The 23832-nt window shown below is 32.2% G+C and overlaps 1 protein-coding gene across 1 annotated transcript; it reads right to left on the bottom strand.

Moving 5' to 3' along the window:
- Positions 1 to 356: 356 nt before the first annotated feature.
- On the bottom strand, positions 357 to 6463 carry LOC136217014 (UPF0481 protein At3g47200-like). The gene is made up of 2 exons (XM_066003580.1): positions 6416 to 6463; positions 357 to 1829 (listed from the first exon to the last, which is right to left on the bottom strand). The coding sequence occupies exon 2, from the start codon at positions 1811 to 1813 to the stop codon at positions 476 to 478; it is 1338 nt and encodes a 445-aa protein (XP_065859652.1). The 5' UTR covers positions 1814 to 1829; positions 6416 to 6463; the 3' UTR covers positions 357 to 475.
- Between the last annotated feature and the right edge of the window lie 17369 nt (positions 6464 to 23832).

Consider the following 23832-nt stretch of genomic DNA (forward strand, 5'->3'; position numbering starts at 1 on the left):
TTTGGGGACTTTAAACGTTCATACGACGATTATTTTTCATAAACTTTATTTTAAATTTTACTATATGCTCTTTATTTACATAAAAATAAAATAAATTTTTATTTTATGGACCAACAATAATAAAAAAAAACGAATGAGGTATTTTTTTATATAAAATAAAAATAAATGGAGTATTTATCCATTAATATTAATCAATTTTTTATTAATTAGCAGTGTAAAACACGGGTTATAATGCCCAAAACTTTAATCGGAACATGATCCACCTAAAGGGTGAAGGGTGTGTGACGAGTCTCAAACCGAAAAATCGAAAAACCTATAAAAAACAAAAATATATCATATTTCTCTATTTTATTTATATAAATAAATATTTTATTTACATTTCCAAATTATCGATGATACATACATACCATGCCAAAAACAACATATTTGCAAATCTTTCATCTAAAAAAAGATCAAACAAAAAACAAATAAATGCTTAAGATTTCACAGAACGGTGCAGAAAAAACGATAATATGGAAAAGGAAGATCCAACAATGGCAAGAAGAAGAGCCACCATAGAAATCACAAAAACTAAACGCATACGATAACTTCTAAATCTTCCAAAATTAGGCCTTTTACGCCATAACTCCCAACTCTTCCCTGTATACTCATTCACCTGTTCACACACACCATCAAAGTAAAAATCTCGAACTTCCATTTCCACCTCTTTGCACAACGCATCAAACAGCTTATCTACTTCTTTGTCCGTTTTAGCATCATAATTGATCAGAATCTCCCGTTTATGAAACAATTCCACATCCTTGCGTGTTTTCAGCAGCATTTTAACGAAGATCACGTAGGAAGTGATGAAATGAGTCTGCATTGTATCTGTAGCACATTGTTCTAATGCGAGGAGATTTCTGAAGAGACTTTCTGTGTATTGATGGACTAGAATGATTGGAATTTCTAGAATTCCTTTGGAGAATTTTATGTCGAGAATGTTTTCCGATTTACCTCTTTTGATTCTGATTCCTGATTGACGAAGCTCTGTTGCGGAGGGAAGAGGTTTTGGTTGTTTTGGCTTTGGGACTCGTGGAATTGTAGGGAGAAGACAGTGACACATTATGTCGAGCAGGTGGTGTGCTTCTTGGTTGAACTTTTCCCGGTTGAGTTTCGGATCGCCGGGAATCATGTTTTTGAAGAAACGAAAAGCAAGATCAGGAAATGAGAATTGACATTGTTTCGGAATCGGAATTACCTGAAACAATCGCTGAAGAACGAACAACGGAATTTGATTCTCGAGCAATATCAAATCACATCTCAAATCGAAAAGCATTCCCGGCGTACTAAATATCCGATCATTTCTTCGCCGTAAACTCCTCACAGAATACTTCAAAAGCAGCTCGATGATGAAACAGCCATCAACGAGCATCATCTTCAGAAACTCATGGCGATCTGAGCTATTGGAGTGATAATCAGCATAGCAAGAGCGAGCTCTATGATCTACCTCTGAGAGTGCAGTAACACAGTCGTTTAAACTTGCTTCGAGATTCGGTTTTCGATTGAGGAGTGCGTGCATGTATCGCCATTTATCGCTTTCATCGATGATTAAATCAGGTCTCTTATGGTGGTAAGGGCCGATTGAGACGATATCGGGAATGTATGCCTCTGGTTTTGTCCGGCGAAGATTGTCTTTCACTTTGGATATAGAATGTGAAGAAGAGATTCTTTCCATTTCATTTCTGATTGAAATCAGTAGCTCTTCATCAGGTTGTTTGATGTCAATTGAAATCTGATCTCTGCTTCTAATCTGTTCTCTTGTGTTCATAGACATTTTTACTTCAAACAACCTGAAAAATTACTTACAAAACCGAGATTAGAACGGTGTATTTTCTGACTATACAGCTGTAAATAAGTGAACCGTTCATAAGCGGTTCGGTGCTTGGTTCGATAAAAGGTTGATTGTGTTTAGCTTAATTTATAAACGAGTCGTGTTTGAGCACAACGAAAGTTAATTCAAAAGCTTGTGAACAAGCTTGATTCAAATTATTTTTTAATAATATATCTATAAATGAGGAAGCGTAAAACAATTTAGTTTTGTATAAATTTTAATTTTATAGATTTCAGAAACCATGTAATTAGTGTTAAAAATCAATATAATTAATGAACATAATTAATGAGTTGTTCGCGGGCAAAGTTCATTAAATAAATTAATGAGTTGCTCGTCAATAAGCTCGCGAACAACTCGTGAACAACTCACAAATGAACAAAATGTCGAGCTCGAGCTCGTCAATTTTTTTGACGAGTCGAGCATGAACAGTCCAAAGTTCAGTTCGATTATAGCCCCACATGTAGATTACCCGCGAATAATGTCATTTATGTAAAAGAAAAAAAAAAACTAAAATACTTTGTAAGTACGCATAATGAATTGATTAATGGCACATGTACATATTTGTTTTTTCAGCAATTATCTCTCATGAAGTGTTAATGCAAAATGATTTTGATTAGTTAAGTGTGTTACTCTCTAAGTATTGGAAACATTTCTCTATTTCTGGACCTTTTTATTTTTATTATTGGAAATATTTGTCCCATCTCATTAGTTCAAAATCTCATTTTTGTCTCATTTGCTAACGAGGGTTGGTTCGAGTGGTAAGACGTTGAACTATACTTGCCAGGTTTAAGGTTTGATTCCCACTCCGTCAAAATTTAGCCCTTATTAGAAGTGGGTAGACATACCCTTACCCTTACCTAAACTTTTGCTTCCCAACAAATAAATGCAAAATTCAAATAAAATTCTAAACAACTCAAATTTGTAAGAAGTGGTATTTTTTTTCCCTCCATTTGTTTCTCTTCATTCATGATGAATGTTTCTTTTATCTGAATACATGAGAAATTCTATGGTGGTCCCGGTCCATTGGACCTTGCCAATAGAAATGTGATAATTGTGTACTTTTTTTCCTTACACCAATCATCTCCCAATGAGGTAGCATGATTCTCTTTTTTTATTGGTTAGATCCATTGTACCCGATCCACCATAAAAGTTCTCTATGTAGTGTATAGGGTATCCGAGATATTCCCATTTTTGTCTTTATACTGATTATATATACTTTTTTAACATTTCATTCTCATTCTACATCCTTTTATATGATCTTATTAATATCGGAGTACCGAAACCCGTGAAATACATACTTTGTTGTGGTTGTATATAGTTAAAGTGGGTAGTATATTTATATTGTTAACAATATAATACTCTTAACTATATGTATATATAAATATTGTAAATTTAAATTGATGTATTCTTATCTTTAGTTTGAATTTATGAAAAAATATTTTAGTTTTTGAGAAAAATTAAAGAGAAAATTACACTAAAAATCAAGTTTCAATTTTAACGTTTTACTGATTTCTCTAATTTTTTTTTCTTTTGAAACTTACTACTTTATCTTTTTTTTTTTATCACCTTGTTGTTTCCTTTTAAACATATCAATAACCGAGAAAATTTTTGGAAATAATACTCCCGGCCAATCAAAATCGTTTTTGAATCTCACTACATGGATATGATTGGTGGAAAGAGAAATATATATACACGTGTCATGGATTAATTGGTATGGAGTATTACTCCAAGAGTACCCTAAAATTTTCCCAATAACCGATACTTTTCATTTTAGTTTTATCAAATTTAATTACTAAGTTTAAATTATTTATACTAAATTTGACATACATACACTTAGGGTCCGTTTGGTACGCTGTAATGCAATGTAATGTAATCAAAGTTGTAATGTAATTAAATGTGTAATGGAATGGAATGGAATGGAATCATGATTACATTACCATGTTTGGTTGACAAATTTTAATAAAATCCATAAAATGTAATTATCATTGCAATACGTATATTTATATTAGTTAAATACAAGTTTCATGTTTTTTTTTTCGCATTTTTCAAATTTTCATGTTTTCTTCGATTTCTTTTTTCATTTTTCGTTGCTTTTCTCATTTTTGTTTTTTTTTTCCGTTTTTTCATTTCACATTTTTCGTGTTTTTTCTCGTTTTACCATTTTCGTGGTTTTCATATTTTTTTCATTTTTTGCATTTTTTTCTCGTTTGTCAGGTTTTTCACATTTTTTCGTGTTTTTTCTCGTTTTACTATTTCCATGTATTCATATTTTTTCTCGTCTGCATCGGTACAAAACCGAACCGAACCGAAAAAACCGAATACCGAAATGATCAAAATAATTCACACCGACACCAAACCGCATAATATATAAAACCGAATTAAAACCGAACCGAAATAAACGGTTCGGTTTAAACCGAACAAACCGAATTAAGTTAAAAATAACAAATAATAAATAAAAATCACTATATTTTCTCATTAAATTTACCTCAACAACAACAAAAATTGAAATATTTTCAAAATATATCTATATTGGGTTATTATCTCAACAATAATAAAAAAAATTAAATTTGTATAATCAAATATATGTGTATATATATATATATAAATGTAAAATATGTGTAATTTGGTGCGGTTCGGTTTTTTTTACATTTTCTGTCAAACCGAAATACACTTAAAATTAAAACCGATGCCGAACCGAATTGTTAAAAAAACGAACCGAAAAACCGAATTTACTCGGTTCGGTTCGATATGCGGTTTAAACCGAACCGATACACACCCCTAATTTTCATGTTTTTCGTATTTTGCATTTTTTTTTCATTTTCGGTTTTTTCACATTTTCGCATTTTTTCGGTTTTTATGTTTTCATGTTTTTTTCGTATTTCACCGTTAGTAATAAAAATACAAGGGCTATCGTAATGGGGATTCATGACTATTTTGTTTGTAATGCCCATTACATAAATTTGTGAAGAAAAATTGAATGATGTAATGATGATTCCATGACTACAAAAATAATATGACTAACCAAACATGGTAATGAACATCCATTGTGATGGTGATTCCATTACGACGTCCATTACAGCGTACCAAACGGGCCTTAGTTTTTTTTTGGGAGTGCAGGACACTTATGATAATTTAATCAATAATTCATGACTACTATCTAACTGACAAAAAAAAAAAAAAAAAGGTTTTCATGGATTGAGTTGGGTAGACTACTAGAGAATAAGCATTATAAACCCGATTTGAATCCAACCTTTATATGGGATTATATTAAGCTCTACTGAAGCTCGGTTCGATCCTAAAACTCAATCCATATCAAGTCCATGGTTAAATCATGTCGCGTTATTTTTCAGCATAAACTTGTCGGATATTTATAATAATATTTTTAATGTGAAATTCATGGATGGAGATAATGGGGCCTAGAGAGGCCATGCCCCCCTTAACCGCTGGAATCATCCATATCATGGATGGTTTTCAGGACCATCGACTTTTAGAACTACCCTTGTTATGGATGGTTGTGGCTCTCTACGATAAATTAAGGGTTAGAGTAGTTAATTAACCAATTGAGTTTGTATTTAATTATAAAATTCACCTTGATTAATATATAATAGGCGGTAAATTTCTCTAGTTTATTCAAAACGACTCAATCTTACTTTTGTAGTCAAATCTAGTTTAATTTTGGGAATTTTTACAACGATGCGTAAAAATTAGTTTGGTACCACTCGGATGATAATACGTATATATACGAGGGAAAATTGAACAATTTCAATTTAGAAAAAGAAAATTTACACACGCGTATAAAATTAGCTTTCAATGGACCCAGTGGTGGAGCAAGGATTTGAGGTTTGGGGGGGCTAATTTTAGTTGTGTATGTTGCGGTAATTTTGTGAAGTCCAGCCCGTTAGGGTTTGGCAAAAAAATTTTAGCCTCTAGCATGATAAAACTGCTTCATTTTGACCAATATGAAAAGCGTAAACTTGCTTAATTTTCTGTATGTCCAATGTTGATTTCCTAAACTAAGACATCTAAATTTTCGTTGTTTTTAATGCTAAAAAATTAAAAATGTTAAGCCTAAAAGAAGTAGAAATATTTAATGTTTTTATAAATCCAACATTAATTGCTTAAAAATTATATTTGGAAAAAATAAAGTTTAAAAGAGTTGTAGGGAAAAAATCAATTAGAAAAATAATAGCAAAAGAATTTTGGCTGAGGGAGTTTGAACCCATGACCTTTCACAACAAAACAAATCTCTTAACCAACCCAACCATCTCAATATATTGTTATAATTCTAAAAACACGCATTAATATATTATAATTAGGGGGGCTATCAACTGCCGAACAAATTCTACTCAAGGGTGGAGCCGGCGGCCGGGGGGACGGAGCCCCCGAGCCCTGGGCTGGCTCCGCCCCTGAATGGACCTATCATGTATTCCACACTGATGAAACTTATTAACCATCATAAAATAGTAATAGATAAAAGTTAAATTTCCACTATTGCATTTTAAGGTCAAATAAATAAATATGAAATAAAAGGTTGAGGAGGCATACCAAGTGCAGAAGGTACTAACATAACATTCACTTGAACTTCACTTGTGGCCTCTTCAGAAAAGAAAGCCTATAGAGGATAGAGTATAAGTAGTGTTAGAATTTTGAAGAATCAAAGATGACTTGTTTGTTGAGATATTAATAAACTAATGCATATTGATATTTTTGGAAACTAGAATCTTTTTTGAGAAAAAGCATGACTTTGTTCAAAGGAAAAGTAAGTTGATTACTCTATTGTAAATTCAAGAATTTAGTACAGTACGACCACTGTCATTAGGTTAAAACGACACCGTTCAACTTCATTGCCTAAAAAAAGGATTTTTTTTTTGGATATAGGTAATTTTGGCAAGATTAAGTTCGATTTACCTAGAAAATAACTCCATTTTATTCTCATAATATAAATTCTAGGACATATATATAAAAAAAAGCTTGTGCAACGAGGTTTCAGTATTTTAGAGGTCCTATACAGGGACGAATCCAGGATTTATAGGTAGTGGGGGCAAACTATATATACATTAAAGGGCGGCCCGGTGCACTACGCGTCCCCGCTAAGCGAGGGTCCGGAGAGGGGTCCCACCACAAGGGTGTACTGGGGCAAGCCTTTCCCTGTAATTTTTTTGGCAAGAGGCCGCTCCTAAAACTCGAACGATGACTTCTCGGTCAGACGACAACAACGTTTACCGTTGCGCCAAAAAAATCAATTATAGCATAAATTAAGGGAATAAGGTTTGACCATAATATATGAATTGGTTTAAATTTAACATTAACGTTTTAAAAAAAAATCAATTTGTCAAAACTTTGAAAAAATTGATTTAATGGTTACAATTGATATTCCAAACATCAATTGAGTTTAAAATATTAAGTATCACTAACATTCAGTTTATCGATAAATTTATTTAGAAATTATCAGGTGACAATTAAATAACAGCAAAACTAAATTTTCATTAACGTAAAGCTAAAATTGATCTGATTGAAAACATTTAGCAATGGGTAAATTACACACATGGCCACTGAGCTTTATCCTTTTAACATTATGACCATTGAACTTTAATTCTTAACAGTATTGTTACTAAAGTTTACACTTTTTAACATTTGTGGTCACTCAACGCCTTAAAACGACTGTTGACGGTCTAAAAATAAAAAAATCCGAACCATTAATGATATTCTAAGGAACTTTAATTCTTGAATTTTTTTGTTTTGAGGTCATTTAGGTGTTTGGTTAGAAAAGCGAAGATGAATTTTTAAAGAGAAAAAGCTCCAAAAAATGCGATTTTGCAAAATAAAAAAGGTGGTTTCATGATAAATGTCGTTCTAAAAAACTTTAATTCTTGAATATTTTTATTTTGAAGTCGTTGATGGTCATTTAGAGAAGTTAGTTAAAATTGAGTTGTCATCGATATTCAAAAGTGTAAAGTTTACGGTCATACTGTTAAGAATTAAAGTTTAGTGGATATAATGTTAAAATAGACAAAGTTCAATGGCCATGGATATAATTTACCCATAAAAAGAAAAGAAAAAAAAAGGACAGAAGTGGGTTGAGTGGTCTGATGCGTAGGAATTAGTTTATGATTTTAGTTTTGATTTGTGAAACACGACATCGTTCCACTTAAGTGGAACGGTGTCGCTTTGTGGAGCAAGTTTTACAAATTAAAATTAAAACCTAGACTAAATCATCTTCTTCCCCTGCTTGCTTGAACTTCAACAATGGCGTTGGCTGCGATCTATGGGGGCAAGGTCAAAAAATTTGAAATTCACACTTGGAGATTTATAGATGTTCAGATCTCAGTGGGGGCAAGTGCCCCCATTGCCCCCACTGTAGATTCGTCCCTGGTCCTATATAGTTTCCATACTCAATTTTTCACAAATTTAAATTTAATATATATAAAAGATAATTAATTTTTAACTCAACAAGAAGAATCATTGGAGATTAAACTTTTTGGTAATTTGCAAAGAACGAAACAATTAATTGTATATTATTGTTAGATTATATACAAGTTTATAGTTATTAGGTGAAAATTGATTTAACCCTTAGATAAAAACCAATCCAATTTCAAGTCTCATTAATGAAAATGAGTTTTTGTTTCATATCCAATTTTATATCGTGACTATCCTTCAACCTATAGCATTATGATCACCCAATAACTCAATTTTATTCTCGTAACATAAATTTTAAGCTCGAAAAGGACTGAAAGAATAGGCATTAGGTAGTGACTTGAGAGAAGACTCCTCAACTTGTCCTTTTTTTTCACTTTGTCCCCTCAATTTAAAGAACAATCTATGAGTCTCGTTAACTTAATAAATATAACATTTTGTGCCCCTTATGTGCCTACATATCATTGAGTACACCTTCCAAGACACTTTCTGCCTCCATTCCAATATACATTCTGCATCTTGATGTGAGCGCTTCCATCATTGCTTTGCTACATACATTTAAACGTAAGGATACAAAGTGTTACATTTGATGTTAATGGAGCTTACCAATGTCATGTAGACATATAAAAAAACACGAAGTATTATATTTATTGAGTTGAGGGGTTAATAGGTTGTCCTTTAAATTTAGGGAACAAAGTGAGACAATTTTCAAGGAGCATGGTAAATTGCACTAGATTTTTTTTTTTTATCATTAGACTAAAGTTGAGTAAACATTTCTAACGCGGAAGTAAAATTGGGTTATTTTGTATGTGAGTGAAACTAAACTTTTCAAATAACCTTAAGAGCATATTTAATTCTTTATCTTTTTAGAAAAATTATATAAGTTTAGGCATATTTATTCTAAAAGCCAGATTAAATTATAGATCTCGATAAGGGGTTTATAGTGAAATTTATAGCCCGCTTATTAAAGGAAGCTAAATTTTGATCAAGTGGCGATTTGAACTTCAAACGTGATATACATGGACCCTAATTTCCTACCACGTTGATCAACTTTTATTGTAAAAATTACTGTTTGCTACCCTTTTGGGTACAAAATGCAAATTGAATTATGATTGGTTGCTCTATACTAGTTATTGTCCATCGTTTTCTCTCTTATTGATTTTGATGACCGTCACATTGAATTATGATTGGTTGCTCTATACTAGTTATTGTCCATCGTTTTCTCTCTTACTGATTTTGATGACCGTCACATCGCAACATATAGCAGTCAATTGATGATTAGAAGTAATGAAATGAGTAAATGTGGCATAAAAGGTGGCAAGAAGTTGATGAAGTATCTGCTTGATTATCAGTTTTCTCCACCTTAAAAAACTTGACAAATGTCATCACGAACATCCTCCGACATATTCTGACGGTAGAAAACAGCTAACTTCTGGAAATTAACAACTTGTCTTGAGGAAAACTCATATTCTTGGAAGACAACTTGAACGACTTCAGATTCTACAGTAGAAGCTCTCAAAAAATAAATAGCATAGTCTGCAAAAAAAAAAAAAAAGATGACTCACATATGGAGCCAGTAATTATATTTGTTTTTACTTAGGCCTTGTTTGGTTTGGGGTATTTAAAGTAAGGTAATACAATTTAATAAAAATGTATGTTTTTGTTTGGAGGGTTAAATAGTTAATAGGGTAAATTCCAAAAACAACCTCTGTGATTTCATGTATTTCAAAAAAAACTCATGTGGTTTTGTTTTTACCAAAAAAAAGGACTGTGTTATACGTCGTTACCCGAAAAACGGAAAATGGCTTAACACCGTTAAAAGTGATGACGTGGCAAAGGGTAAAATTGGAAAAACGAATTTTTTTTATTTTTTTATTTTTCGTTCTTCTTCTTCTTCTTCTTCTTCTTCTTCTTCTTCTTCTTCTTCTTCTTCTTCTTCTTCTTCTTCTTCTTCTTCTTCTTCTTCTTCTTCTTCTTCTTCTTCTTCTTCTTCTTCTTCTTCTTCTTCTTCTTCTCCTCTCTCTTCTCTTCTTCTTCCTCCTCTCTTCTCTTCTTCTTCTTCTTTTTTTCTTCTATTTTTTTAAGTTCTGATACTTCGAAAATCTGGAAATTTCCAGATTTCAGGAAATTTTTGAAGAAATATGGAAATTTTCAGAAATCTGGAAATTTCCAGATTTCTGGAATCGAAACTTAAAAAAAATAGAAGAAAAAGAAGAAGAATGAGAGAAGAGAGGAGGAAGAAGAAGAGAAGAGAGAGAGGAAGAAGAAGAAGAATAAAAGAAAGGAGGAGGAAAAGGAAGAAGAAGGAGAGAAGAAAGAAGAAGAAGAAGGAGGAGGAGGAGGAGAAGAAGAAGAAGAGAGATAGAGAGAAAGAAAAATAAAAAATAAAAAATAAAATTCGATTTTCCAATTTTACCTTTTGCCACGTCATCACTTTTAACGGTGTTAAGCCATTTTCTGTTTTTCGGATAACGGCGTATAACATAGTCCTTTTTTTTTTGTAAAAACAAACCACATGGTTTTTTTTAAATACATGAAACCACAGAGGTTGTTTTTGGAATTTACCCTAGTTAATATGGTATTTGATAGTAAAACTGTGTGTTAGAACAGCTAGGTTTTTTTTATGTAACCTCCATCCCGGGTCACATTAAAAACACACAGAAATCCAAGCGATTATCACAATTTCACACAAACAACAACATAATCAAATAAAGTGTTCTTATTTATTATTGCCTATAAAAAAACCGATAATCAAAAGTCTAAATAACCAATGAAACAATTTATCAGTCAATAAAAATTCATTTAATCTAAAAAAATAATCCAGTTAAACAATGTGTTAAATCCTAATGAATGTCCATAAAATTTGCTAATGGGAATGAGACGCTTGTGCTGGCCAACCTGAATGCAGAATGAAACTGAGAAAAACTAGCAAACAGGAATCTTCTGAACCTAGCTAGAAAATTTCAACGTGGCAAGAGATGAGATGTCTACTCAATAAATATAATTACTTATATTTATATACGTAAATATATACATACACATATATACAATTAATTTCATGCATCTTACATTTTATTAATCGAACAATCAATCAATCAAGAATAAACTGTGAATATAGCATCTCGTACATGACTCGTTTTACTTCAAACAATAAAACTATAATTGATTATGTTTGTTTTAAAGGGCCTAGTTAGATCTAAGTTAAATATACCCAACGGTCTCATGGTTAACAATATTCCAACATAGGTGTATGCTATCGCCCCTAGTTTCAGGGCACATACCCTTTTAACCTCATGGTAATTATTTCGGTAACACGGAACTGCTATCGTCCACAGTTTTAGGACACAGTACAAGCTCAATTAGAGAAAAATATCACCCTATCGCCTCCCTTCCGAGACAGGTGTCTGTGATCATATTTATATCAAACCTCCAGACCATTGTATATATTTACTTAAGCTAACTATTATATTTGGTTCTAACTCAAGCATAATCCAACACAATTTTATAATTCATAATCTTCTTAATCTCATCATAAATCAAATCCTACAAACTTCACATTATTTTGTTTTAATCACATGAACATAATCTCAACAACATAACCATCTCATTCATGTCGCGCAAATATTTCGCAGCAGATACATTTATAATCAACAGTTCAAACCACTTAATCCAAATAATTAGTATTCATATAACTATATATGCATATACATACATACATACATAAATATAAGCAATTATGCTTACCTCTCGTCCAATAAGCTAATCAATTGTTCGGGTTCCTGTTGAGCCGTCACTTGCTCCCCTATAAACGTAGAATGTATTTTTTTATAATTGATTATGTCAAACTAAAGTTGCTTATGCATGTCAAAACAAACCTCCAAGAGTCTTAAAAACATCCAAGAATTCCTATTTAAAGCTCTAAAACTTTTAAAAGAAAATTCTAATCGATCGGACAAGTATGGAATTAAAACTGAGAAAAAAAGTGAAAAGGAAAAATAAAGTTTTAGCATGTGTATCTAATTACGACTCCATTTTGAAGCTCTTAGAATTCGAATTTAGAACTTTTCAGTGACAACATTTTGTTAAGCTATGCCTTAGATTTATTCTCCAACTTGAATCGCTGTAATCGGAGTTCATCTGAAATAGTTATGACCAAAATATGAATGGTTGTCAAATCTGCCAACAGTTACGAATCTGAAAGAGGAAAACAAATTCAACCCTATTTCAACTCCAATTGTCACCAAATTCGGTCAAAATGAAACCAAAACAAAATTAATGGTATAAAACCTTTTTAGGAACATAATTACTTGACTATAGTACATTTTTACATCATCAAAACAACAATTTGAAAGTGAATCATAAAATATCAAAACCCTAACTCACATGTTCTTCAATTGAAATCAAAATAAGCTTTAAAAGAAATTGACATTACTTGAAACATTTTTTAACGAGGATCAAGAATACGATGTTCTTATTTTTCAAAGATCATCGAACAAGCTTTTATGGTGATCGAAAAAAAAGAGAGAATGAGGAACAAAAAGAACAAGAAAACTTTAACGTAAAAAAAGCAGAATAAAAAAAGTTAAACTCTTATATAGGTCTTCCAATGAAGGTTTAAATACCAAAAAGTCCTTAAAAATATGCAGGTTTTTTTAAAGAGAAATTACTAAAAGCTCCTTATTTAAAACATTAAAATTAATGTATGTATATTATATATATTAATGAAAATTTCAGGATGTTACATTTTAACACTCCAATTTGGAGTGTTTTGATGGTAATGTACTTTTGTGTGATAAAAATATCCTCACTACTCTTTATCATTTTCACATTCACGTTATATAAAACCTAAAGCCTAAACTTTTTAAAAACAATAATATGTCTCTTTTAAAAAAAAAACAACAATCTACCGTTTTCTCTTCTCTACAAGGCATACTGCAATTCTTCAAGATGTCAGTTCAATTTTATAGCTTTTAATTTGTACTTATTACTATTTGCACAAAGTTTTTTCTTCATCATTAGATTCTAGGGTGAATTATTAGCTTTTTCCATAAATTTCTCATCAGTGAATTATTAGATTTTTATAAAAGCTCATACTATGTTGTATACTTTCCTGTTAGCTAAGTTTATTATTTATTTTATTCTTACAGTGAATTATAGCTACACTTTATGCATTATAGCTAAACTTTATGATTTGTTGAAATTTTAAATTTACTATTTTTAATTGATTTTTTTATCCATTTGTTTTTAACATCTCTGAAATTGTTGTAAGTATAATTCAAGTTAAATTTAGGTTTTATATTTACTTAACATCCTCTAGAATCTGTGAAAAAACTCTCTTATAGTTTGTTTATAGGCTTAATATATCCCCAGCTCCCTCAAATTGTCTAAATTGCAACTAATCCCCTGAACTTTAAAATGTTATAACCAACTTCCTCAACTTGCTTATTTGGAACAAATAACCCCTCAAATATGTTAATATTTGTGATTTTCAAGATTTTTTTTTTGCATTTTTGTTAATGTATCAGCAGATTAGTTAGATGTAACAACCGATATTTTGGACATCTTTTATTTCCGCTGTAATATTATGTTGAATGTTTTTTTTTTGGTTTATAAGTTATTTGCTCCAAATAAGCAACTTGAAGTGTTATTATTCCAAATAAGCAATTTGAGGGGTTATTGGTTCCAAATAAGCAAGTTGAGAGAGTTAGTTGTAATGTTTTGAAGTTTAGAGGGCCAGTTGCAATTTTAATTTATACATTTTGTTGATACTTGTGTTAATTTTTAATTTTTTTCTTTTTCTGTTGTAATTTTTATTCTTTGTATATAATTAATTTGATATTCACTTTTTGATTTAGATGAATCATCAAAATATTAATGATGATGATATTGAGATTTTGTAACATATACATCGTTTAGCATATGCACAAGCACTATCTCTAGTGGTGTATTGATTTGTTAGATGTATACATCAAATTAGGAATCGTAATATCCAAATTACACATGAATTTGAATCGTAATATCCAAATTACACATGAATTAAGCTTCCAGGGGAAAATTTTAGAAGTGATTTGCTCTCAATATTATTTTCAAACGACCATTGCCATAGTATTATAAGAATGAGTCCACAAACATTTATCAAATTGTGTGATATGCTAGCAAGAGATGGTGGTTATAGACCAACAATGCGTTCAATTATTCATGAACAAGTTGCAAAAACACTTTACTTGTTAGGACACGGTATTTCTAATATAGCATTATCTTTCTATTTTCACCATTCCGATGAGACAACAAGTTGGGATTTTCACAGTGTCTTGAGATCTATAATAGAGTTGGAAGTCAAGTTCCTAAAACAACCAGGTGACCCTCAAATTCCTTTAGAAATTTTCAACAACGATAAATTCTATCCCTTTTTTAAGGTGGTCTAATATCTACTTAGTCAAATTATTAATTTTCAATGTGTCTAAATTTATATACTAATTTAACGTTTAACATCAGGATTGTATTGATGCTATTGATGGAACTCATATTCGTGTTAACATTCTAACAAAGAAGCACCTAAGTATCGTGGTAGGAAAGAATATCCAACATAAAATGTTCTAGTTGTGTGCACATTTGATATAAAATTCAAATATGTATTATACGGGTGGGAAGGGACAATGTCTGATTCAAGGATTATAAAAAATGCTCTTACTAAACAATATCCTCTGAAAATTTCTGAAGGTAATTAACACTAACATATAATTTATATAGGTATGAAATACATAAATGATTCACTTTTAATAACAAAGTTATTGCATCTTATATTACCTTGTTGATGCTAGGTTTATGTTGAGAAGTGGACTGATTACACCTTATAAGAGATAGAGATATCACTTGAAAGAATATTCAATAAATTCACCATAGAATCCATGCGAATTATTCAATCTCCGACATGCATCTTTGCGTAATGCAATTGAATGTTCCTATTATAGATAGCTTAACTGAGTCACATTTTCGCATTCCCACACAAAACAAAATTATTTTTGCATGTTGTATTATACATAATTATTTAATGAGTGTAAATCCAAATGAAGAAATTATTGAGGAATGACAACGGGTAGGGTACCCGCGGGTAGTGTCAATCCCAAACCCTTACCCGTTTATTTTTTAATTACCCGTACCCTTCCCATTACCCTAACGGGTATACACTACAACAAATCATCACTTGCGCCACGATTAGAATCGTGGCACAAGTACAATATTTCCGTGGCTATACTATTTAGCCACAGATTTTATAGGAAGATGCTCCCGTAGCGCAAGTGAGCGTGGCTAGATCATTGCCACGAGAAAACAAGGGTTGTGGCGTAACCAGATTTTTATGCCACGGGAAATTCTGTGGCTAATCATAATGCTTTGCCATAGGTAAAACCATGGCAAGACATAGCTACCCGTGGCAATCAAATCCATTTAGCCACTAGTATAACCGTAGCAAAAATAGAACACTCCTGACTAGAAACTCTAATTAGCTACGAATATACTCGTGGCAAACTTAATCAAATTTTGGTAAATTTTTATAATTAATTTTTAATTTATTATTATCATGATTATCATATGAATTATTGAATTATTGGAAGCCAAATTAAAATCAACAAAACCAAAAAATTAAATAAACAAACTTCACAATATTAATCATTATGAACGAAAAATAAATAATTATTAAATAAAATTCAATTAATACAAGCATTCAGAGAAGAATTTATATATTCTCCTGGTTATCATAAGAATGCTGACATATTGTTTAACTTAACTAGCTTTTCAATCCATTGCTCTATGCTTGCTTCATTTTGATCCATAACCCATGGTTAGGAGAAGTTTCACAAGATATCAATATTTCATTCCATATGCTTAGTAAAAAAACGTGCGGCACGTGTTACAGCTTCTTTGTGCAATTTTGCTTGCTGCACTAAAGTAAAGGATCTAATCCAGGAGAATTTGCTTAAATAGCAGGGCCCTGAAAGACATAAAACATAATATGTTAGAATACGAATAGTCAAATATGTAATGAAATAACTAATTTGACATGTCTTCGTCTTCTCCCAAATTCCCAAATACAATAAGGCAAAAGTTGGAGAAGTTGATGTACCTAGGCTCAAGAGCAAGAATTGAAGATATACATGAGTGTTCACATAGACCTTAATGACTAAATGAATTTGGTCATTCATCTTTATATCTAAGATTATTAAATATAAACCTTATGATACTTTAAAACTCCACCTAGGATTCTAACAAGTCTAAATCTAACAATGAATGACCAAATACTATACGGTAATTAAGGTCCATCTAATAAAAACCGTCCTTATTGATGTCTGATCAATTTCGAAATATGATTAATCGAATTAACTTTAAAAAATTAATGACAATTGTTTTTACAAATAAAATTAATTAACTTGTGTTTTGTTAATTTGTTCAACCTTTTTAAGTAGACCCTTTATAAGAAACCATCAGCAAGATGAAGAGATATGCCTTGAACAAAACATGTATGTTGTCTTCATGCATGTTTAATTAGATACAGCACAATTAAGGTTGAAAACCTTATAGTTAATCTTGTACCAGTCACTAACAAGGAGGGTGATTTCTTGGACAGGAATGGGGTATGGAATTGCAACTACAGGCCTAGATATTGAACATTCAGAGCTCCATAACCACTAGAAACACTTTGAAATACAATAAAATCAAATGGTATTAGAGAATCAATGTCATATGATGAAAAAAAATCATACCATGTGGGTTGAAAGCATAAACACAGTCGTGAGAGAAAGCTTGATACTGCAGAAATTGAATAAATCTTTAAGACTACGTCTAGGTAAATCCATCACAAAGGACAATATAGTCCCCTTCAACACTGAACCATGTAATATTTGCAATTTCAGCTGCCAAAATTACAATATTAGCAATAAGCAGAACTTGATTTTGAAAAAAAATATAAGACAAAATGAACCAAGGATTAAAAAAGAGAATCATTACTTCCTTCCTGCAGAATTCTATACAATAAGCTAACACTGAAACCAAATATCTCACAATTGATAGCAATTTTCCACCATTAAGCTCTACTTCAACGTTAATGTTCACAAAATTTGCAGGTTTCCAAAGTTACTATCAAAAGCTTGGTAAATTCGAAAAGATAAGAGTTACATTTCAACATCATTAAGCATTCACATATGAAACTGCTGCTTTGATGTGGCTATATGGTGCTAATTTTAGACTGGTAAAGAAAAGGATTCATTTATAGTACACATCAAGTGGCGAGGACATCCCAATGTCCCATAAAGAACCACCTACGTCACACAGATCATAAACCAAAGTACCCCTCTTCAATGAAATGGTGGCTTCTATCTTAATTTAATGGAGAATCTCCATCATTAAGCTCTAATATTAGCTAGTTCATCTTTTTTTTTGTTCATTTCAAGTCCAAACCTTTATTCTCTCTCATGTATGAAATAACTTTCATATGCCCACTGAATACATGAAATGGCTGGTTGATGTTTCTCAAGTCACAATAGTGACTATGGTGGTCTCCTGAACGAACCTGTAGAAAGGTCACACAGTTTAAAGGCTGCAAATGAAAATCAGCACTGCACCAATGACATACTATTGCATATGTATAAAGCAAAAGGAACCAAGCTACATGCAACATGTTCTTTCAATATAATGTTCTTCTCAAAATTTTACCAATAATAGATGGTCCTGTTAGCTGTGTATAATGAGAACATTTATAACTCGTGGAACATCAATCGAATGTAGCAAATAGCAGAAAAATGTAAAGTTCATTCATAGTTGTGATCAACCTTTTTTAAAGAGGTCAATTCTATTGATAGATTTGTCAAGGGTCAGCAATTTTTCAAGGAGGTCAATAAGTACTGTGACTCATAAAGTTTTCTTTTTAACTGACTCGTAAAGTTAATTGCATAAATTGCACAAAGAATGTGATGAAACCATATCAAATTCTTCTATAAGATCTGAAATGCATTTCTTTCTGTTTATGTTATTGTCATATACTTGTATGCATGTCCTAAGTAACAACTACCTGTTCAGCTCTTTGAAATGATTCCAGAATTGCCTTCTCTTAGTTCTTGCGGTTAGCTTTTTCCATTCGATGATCCTCTTTCTTCCTTTTCAATTCCTCTAAGTGTCTCCACATGTCTCTTCCAAAGATGGATGATCATGGTATAAGGACTTCAATTGATAAGCATAGGAGCACATTTATGTACAAAACATGTATAATGTTCTTTCTGCTCCTTTTCCTCCATCACTAGCTCACCACCAACACTTCCCATGGTCCTCTTCCCTGACAGGAAAATTGATAAGAAAAATAGAACATCTCAATTGGAGGCCTACAATAAGAAAAAATGATTTCTCAACAAATATGAGCAATGCCATTTAAATTGGATAATTACACACGTAGATAACCAAGTCACAAAAAATAACAACATCACATATGCATAACATTCATTCTAACATGAGTATTTCCCAAAACTAACTGCTTGAATTGCCTCATTCATGTTTCAAAAGGGTGGATCCACATAAAGCATAGATATTTGGTACTTGGTAAGTCTTAAAGAGAAAACAAACAGTCCTTAAAACCTCGATATAAAAGCATAAATTGCCATTTACAAACGAGTCAGTCTATTCTTTTTAGGCAACAATTGAAATGGTCTTATCATCAAGTGTTATCCTACTCAACACATCATATTCAATCAGAAGTAAACTAACAGTAATAGAAAGTAGTAACCAACATGAATTGAAGTGCCAAGAAATTTTTTTGTCATTAGTTAATACTTTCTCTAACCTATATAAACTGAAAAACAGTAGACCACATAGTATGTACCTTAAGATTTCCCTTAACCCATCAAACTATCCTTAGATATTGCAGATTTCCCTAACCCGATTCAAAATCCCTAATCTCAAGTAAAGATTCGTACTGTATAAAATATCATATTCAAGCAAACCCATTCAAAATTAAGAGTTAACTGACCTCAATGGAAGAAAGATTTGGCGCTTGCTGTTGCCGTCATCCAAAAAACCAAAGAAATAGTCGGAAGTTTAACAGCTATTGACAGAGGTGGTTCAATCGGGGATGAAACCGTGTTTTTCCACCAAGAATCGTATAGTTAACCTGTTGAACTGATGAGAGAGGACGTGAGTGGAGAGAGAGGGGTGAGGGAAAGATCAAGATCGAGAGAGATACAAACCCTTAATTTGAGAGACATTTGGTAGTGAAAATTTGGGAGGGAGAATAATATGTAATTCCCGCCTCTCCCTTTTATATATATATAATATTTATATATATTTATTATTATCATTTTACTTACAACATTTCATTGTATGTAAGTCAATTTTCTTATAAATTAGTTGTGGTTTAAGTAATTTTATTCCACGAGTTAATTTTTTCTGTGGCATAACTAGATTTAGCCATGAAAAACAATTATTGTGGCAAAATTCGTGGCATAAGCATATTTTTGCCACGAAAAACAATTACACGTGGCGTAAATTTATCAAGTAATCTAAAGTTTCTGCTGGAACCTATTTTTCCCGTGGCTAAATGGAAATATACCACGAATTTTGAATTCTCGTGGCACGATTCGTGGCGCAAGTGATGATTTATTGTAGTGATATGTTTTGCATCCCATACCCGTCCCATTTAATTCACGGGTACCCTTACCCGTTAAAAATCAATAAATAAAACAAAAAATATTACAAATTTAACAAATATAAATTTAATAAATCATCCATCTAAAAATTGAACAAATTAAACCTTAATCAATAAAAATAAAGTAGCTTAGTGGTATCACTTAATGGTCGAAAAATAAAAAGTTGGTGTTCAAATCTCACATCTTACATCTAAAACGCAATAATATTTTTCAATATATAAAAAAATTATGACGGGTAACGGGTACCGGGTACCCTAGGGGGTCTTCCCATACCCGTCCCATTACCCTAACGGGCAATGATTTTGATCCCATACCCGTCCCATACCCTTTTATACAGGGTACGGGTAGTCCCATTAGGATGGGGTAGTGCCGGGTACCCACGGGTAGAGTACCCGTTGCCATCCCTAATCATATGCAAGAATAGCTTGATAACAATGTGGAAAATAATGAAGAGACTATTAAAGGGGAGATGTTGAGGGATGTTATAACAAATGATACGTGGAATGCTTACAATGGATAAATTATTTGTTCTTACAGTGCTTAATAACTTCTTTTGGTTGTACTGCAATATGAACTTTATATATGTAATGAAGTACTTTATCTTGATTTTGTATTGTCTATTAACTACAAGTATATCACTTTATTGTAGCTACCAAATATGTCACCAAAATCATATTGAAAAAAACTGATGAAATCCATTGCACATGGACATATCCTATGGATGATGCATATTTTTGCATCAACACATGATATGAAATAGGTTTGGGAGAACTTTTACTACATATGTTATTTCTAAAATTGTGAATGAGTTGAAAGATAAATTTAAGGATAAACCGCTCGATAAAGGGAAAATTCAAAATCGTTTGGAAAATATGAAGAGGCAGTTTGTTCATTCCTATGACAATTTCAAGAATGGAATGAGTAGAAAATATGAAGAGACAATATGGAAAAAGTTGGTAGAGGTGAATTTACTTTTCATTTTTATTTATTTATTTATGTAATCATGTGTTTAATTTATAATTATACCTTTTCCTCTTAATTATGTCAAACCAGAAGCTGCTGACTGCATGAAGAAATCTATAAGGAATTGTCAAAAGTTGGTTTTTTGGTGATTCAAATTCAGCAGGTGCATTTTTTGGTGGTTCGACTTCAGAAAAACAATTATTGAGATCGATTTATTGATCAATGAAAATGAGGTTATTTTGGAAAATTTTCATATGCATGAAGATCCACATGACGAAGATCATATTGCAGCAACTAATGAATAAACAAGATTTGAAGCACCATTAGAAGATCCTAGTCCATCTAATAAGAAAAAAAAATGAAAATATTAACCATTGAGGATGAAACTGGATTCATGAAAGAGAGATTTGCGATGGTGGCAAATGTTATCAAGGAATATACACTTGAGATAATGAGATCAAAGAATAAAGATCTGATTTCCAATGGAAGTATATGTAATGAATTGAAAAACTTGGATATGGGACATAATTGATGCAGAAAGTCTATCTCTTCGTTGTCAAAAATCCAAAAATTTAAGAGCTTTGCTTGGATGCCTAGTTGAAAGTTGTGAAAACTTGTTATTGTGTATGATGGTTGACTCTCATACATGATACTATAGGAGCAATTGTGATGACTATAAGATATCTTATTGTTTTTATTTTGACCAACTAAATACTTTTATGGGTTTAACTAGCAGTTTGAATTTAAGCTAATTACTAGCTAGTATTTTGCATGTTTGCTATTATTGTTGGATTATGTTGAAACTATGGTTTTTTTTATTTTTTTATCCATAAATTTTTTGCATGGTAGTTGTTGCTTGTATTTTTTCTATAATTATTTCTTTACATTCTTTAAACCAAATCAATCAATTTAATTTAGTTATAAGGGTATAACAGTAATTTAATAAATAATTTTACCTTCCTTTATTCTCAAACCAAACATAATAATATTATTTGTTTTGAAGAATATAATGACATTAACATTGCCTTACTTACGGGTTAGGCTATGCTTACTTTGTTTTTGACAAAGTAAGCATTACTTTGTTTTTTCCACCATTGGATAGTGATGAACTTTGACAAAGTAAGCTCATCCAATGGTAAAAAAAATAAAGTAATGCTTACTTTGTCAAAAACAAAGTAAGCATAGAAGACACCCTTACTTTAATAACACATCATCTACCTTACTTTAATAACATATTGACATTTTTTTGAAGAATATAATAACATTAACATTACCTTACTTTCAACTCAAGTTGTTTTGTGCTCATGGAGACTTGAACGAGTAGGCTCATGGCCGATAGAGTGATAAAGAATATTGGTATTGATTGTTTTTACAGAGTTGAAGCCATAGGTTTTTCTTGGGGTGGGGTGGGGGGGGGGGTGGGGTATCTGGGTAGCGTGGAATAATCCAATTGAGGTTACTATATTAGCAAATAGTTGGTAGTTTATCCATGTGCAAGTGCATTCTCAGAGTCAAGAGGTCGATTCTTTACTACGGTTTATAATAGTCCTAACCCAAGTAGGAGGAATTTTCTTTGGGACGTTTTGTTGAACTTATCTAACCATATTCATGGACCATGGATCCTTATGGGTGGCTATCCTAAATGAGTGTGAGAAAAGAGGTGGTAGTGTAAGGAAGAAAAGAGGCTGGTCTTTATTCCAATAGTTCATTGACATTGCCATCTTCAAGACCTCAGTTTCTCTATACCCCAATTCACCTAGAAACTAGTGCTCCTATATGAAAGGTTAGATAGAGCCCTAGGCAATCGTGACTGGATGACTAAGTATTTGAGGGCTTCTATTCATCACCTTAGTCAGACCACATACCACTTCTCCTTGCAGCGAACCCTGCTGAGTCTAGTAGTAAGGCCTCTAAGCCATCTCATTTCTTCAAAACTTGGATGGATCATCTAGATTACGTGGAGGGTGTTTGGCGATCGTCAAATGATCTTGTCTTTTATTTTTCAATTGCATTGCAGGTATTTAAGATGCATGGAATCCTTCTCCACTCCCAAGATGGTCCAAACTGAGTAGCAACTTCTCCATGATTTTGAGTTGACTCTCCAACATGAAAAGATCTTTTGGCATTAGAAGTTGAGATGTAAATGGATCCAAGTTGGGGATAGGAATGCCTCTTACTTACATAACTCCATGATTGCTAGAAGATGCCACAATACTTTTAATGGAATTAAGATTGATGAAACTGAGTGGTGCATGGAGTAAAATGTGATTAGGGATACAACTATCATTTTCTACAAGAAATTGTTCACTGATGACACAGCCTTATCCATGTCCTATGCTTGCAGGAGGATGTTCCCGACTAGGAGGGAAACTGACTTTTCCGTGTTGGATTCCCCCTAACCTTATTAAACTGATCATGTGATACATCTCCTCTAGCTCTCTTCATATTCTCTGGAATGGCTCCATGTTTGAGTCATTTCTCCCTTCTAGAGGTATTTGCCAAGGAGATCATATTTACCCTTATATCTTCGTCCTTTGTATGGAAATGATGGGCCACAAGATTGTTTCTCTCCGCAACTACAAATCGGTTCTTCTACAACAACTGGCATATTATTTTTGCAGTTGCTTGTTGACACTTATGAAGAAAATAGGAACCTCGTTATGTTCCAACAGTCTAAAAGATCTATTATGGAGATTTACATAGCATTAAGGTGATTAATTGATAGTAATCATGCTTTTTTGAAGGATTTGGCTGCGCATAAACCTATTAGAAAAAAAGGTTTTGGTTGGGTGGAGTCCTCCAGGGACCCCCTTAGGTCAAGCTCAATACGGATGATGCTGTTAAATGGAGCTCCTTCTTAGCTGGCGGCTGACGGCCTTATCCACGATTGTAAAGGTA

This window comes from Euphorbia lathyris, chromosome 2 (genome assembly GCF_963576675.1).
Source record: "Euphorbia lathyris chromosome 2, ddEupLath1.1, whole genome shotgun sequence".
Classification (NCBI taxonomy): domain Eukaryota; kingdom Viridiplantae; phylum Streptophyta; class Magnoliopsida; order Malpighiales; family Euphorbiaceae; genus Euphorbia; species Euphorbia lathyris.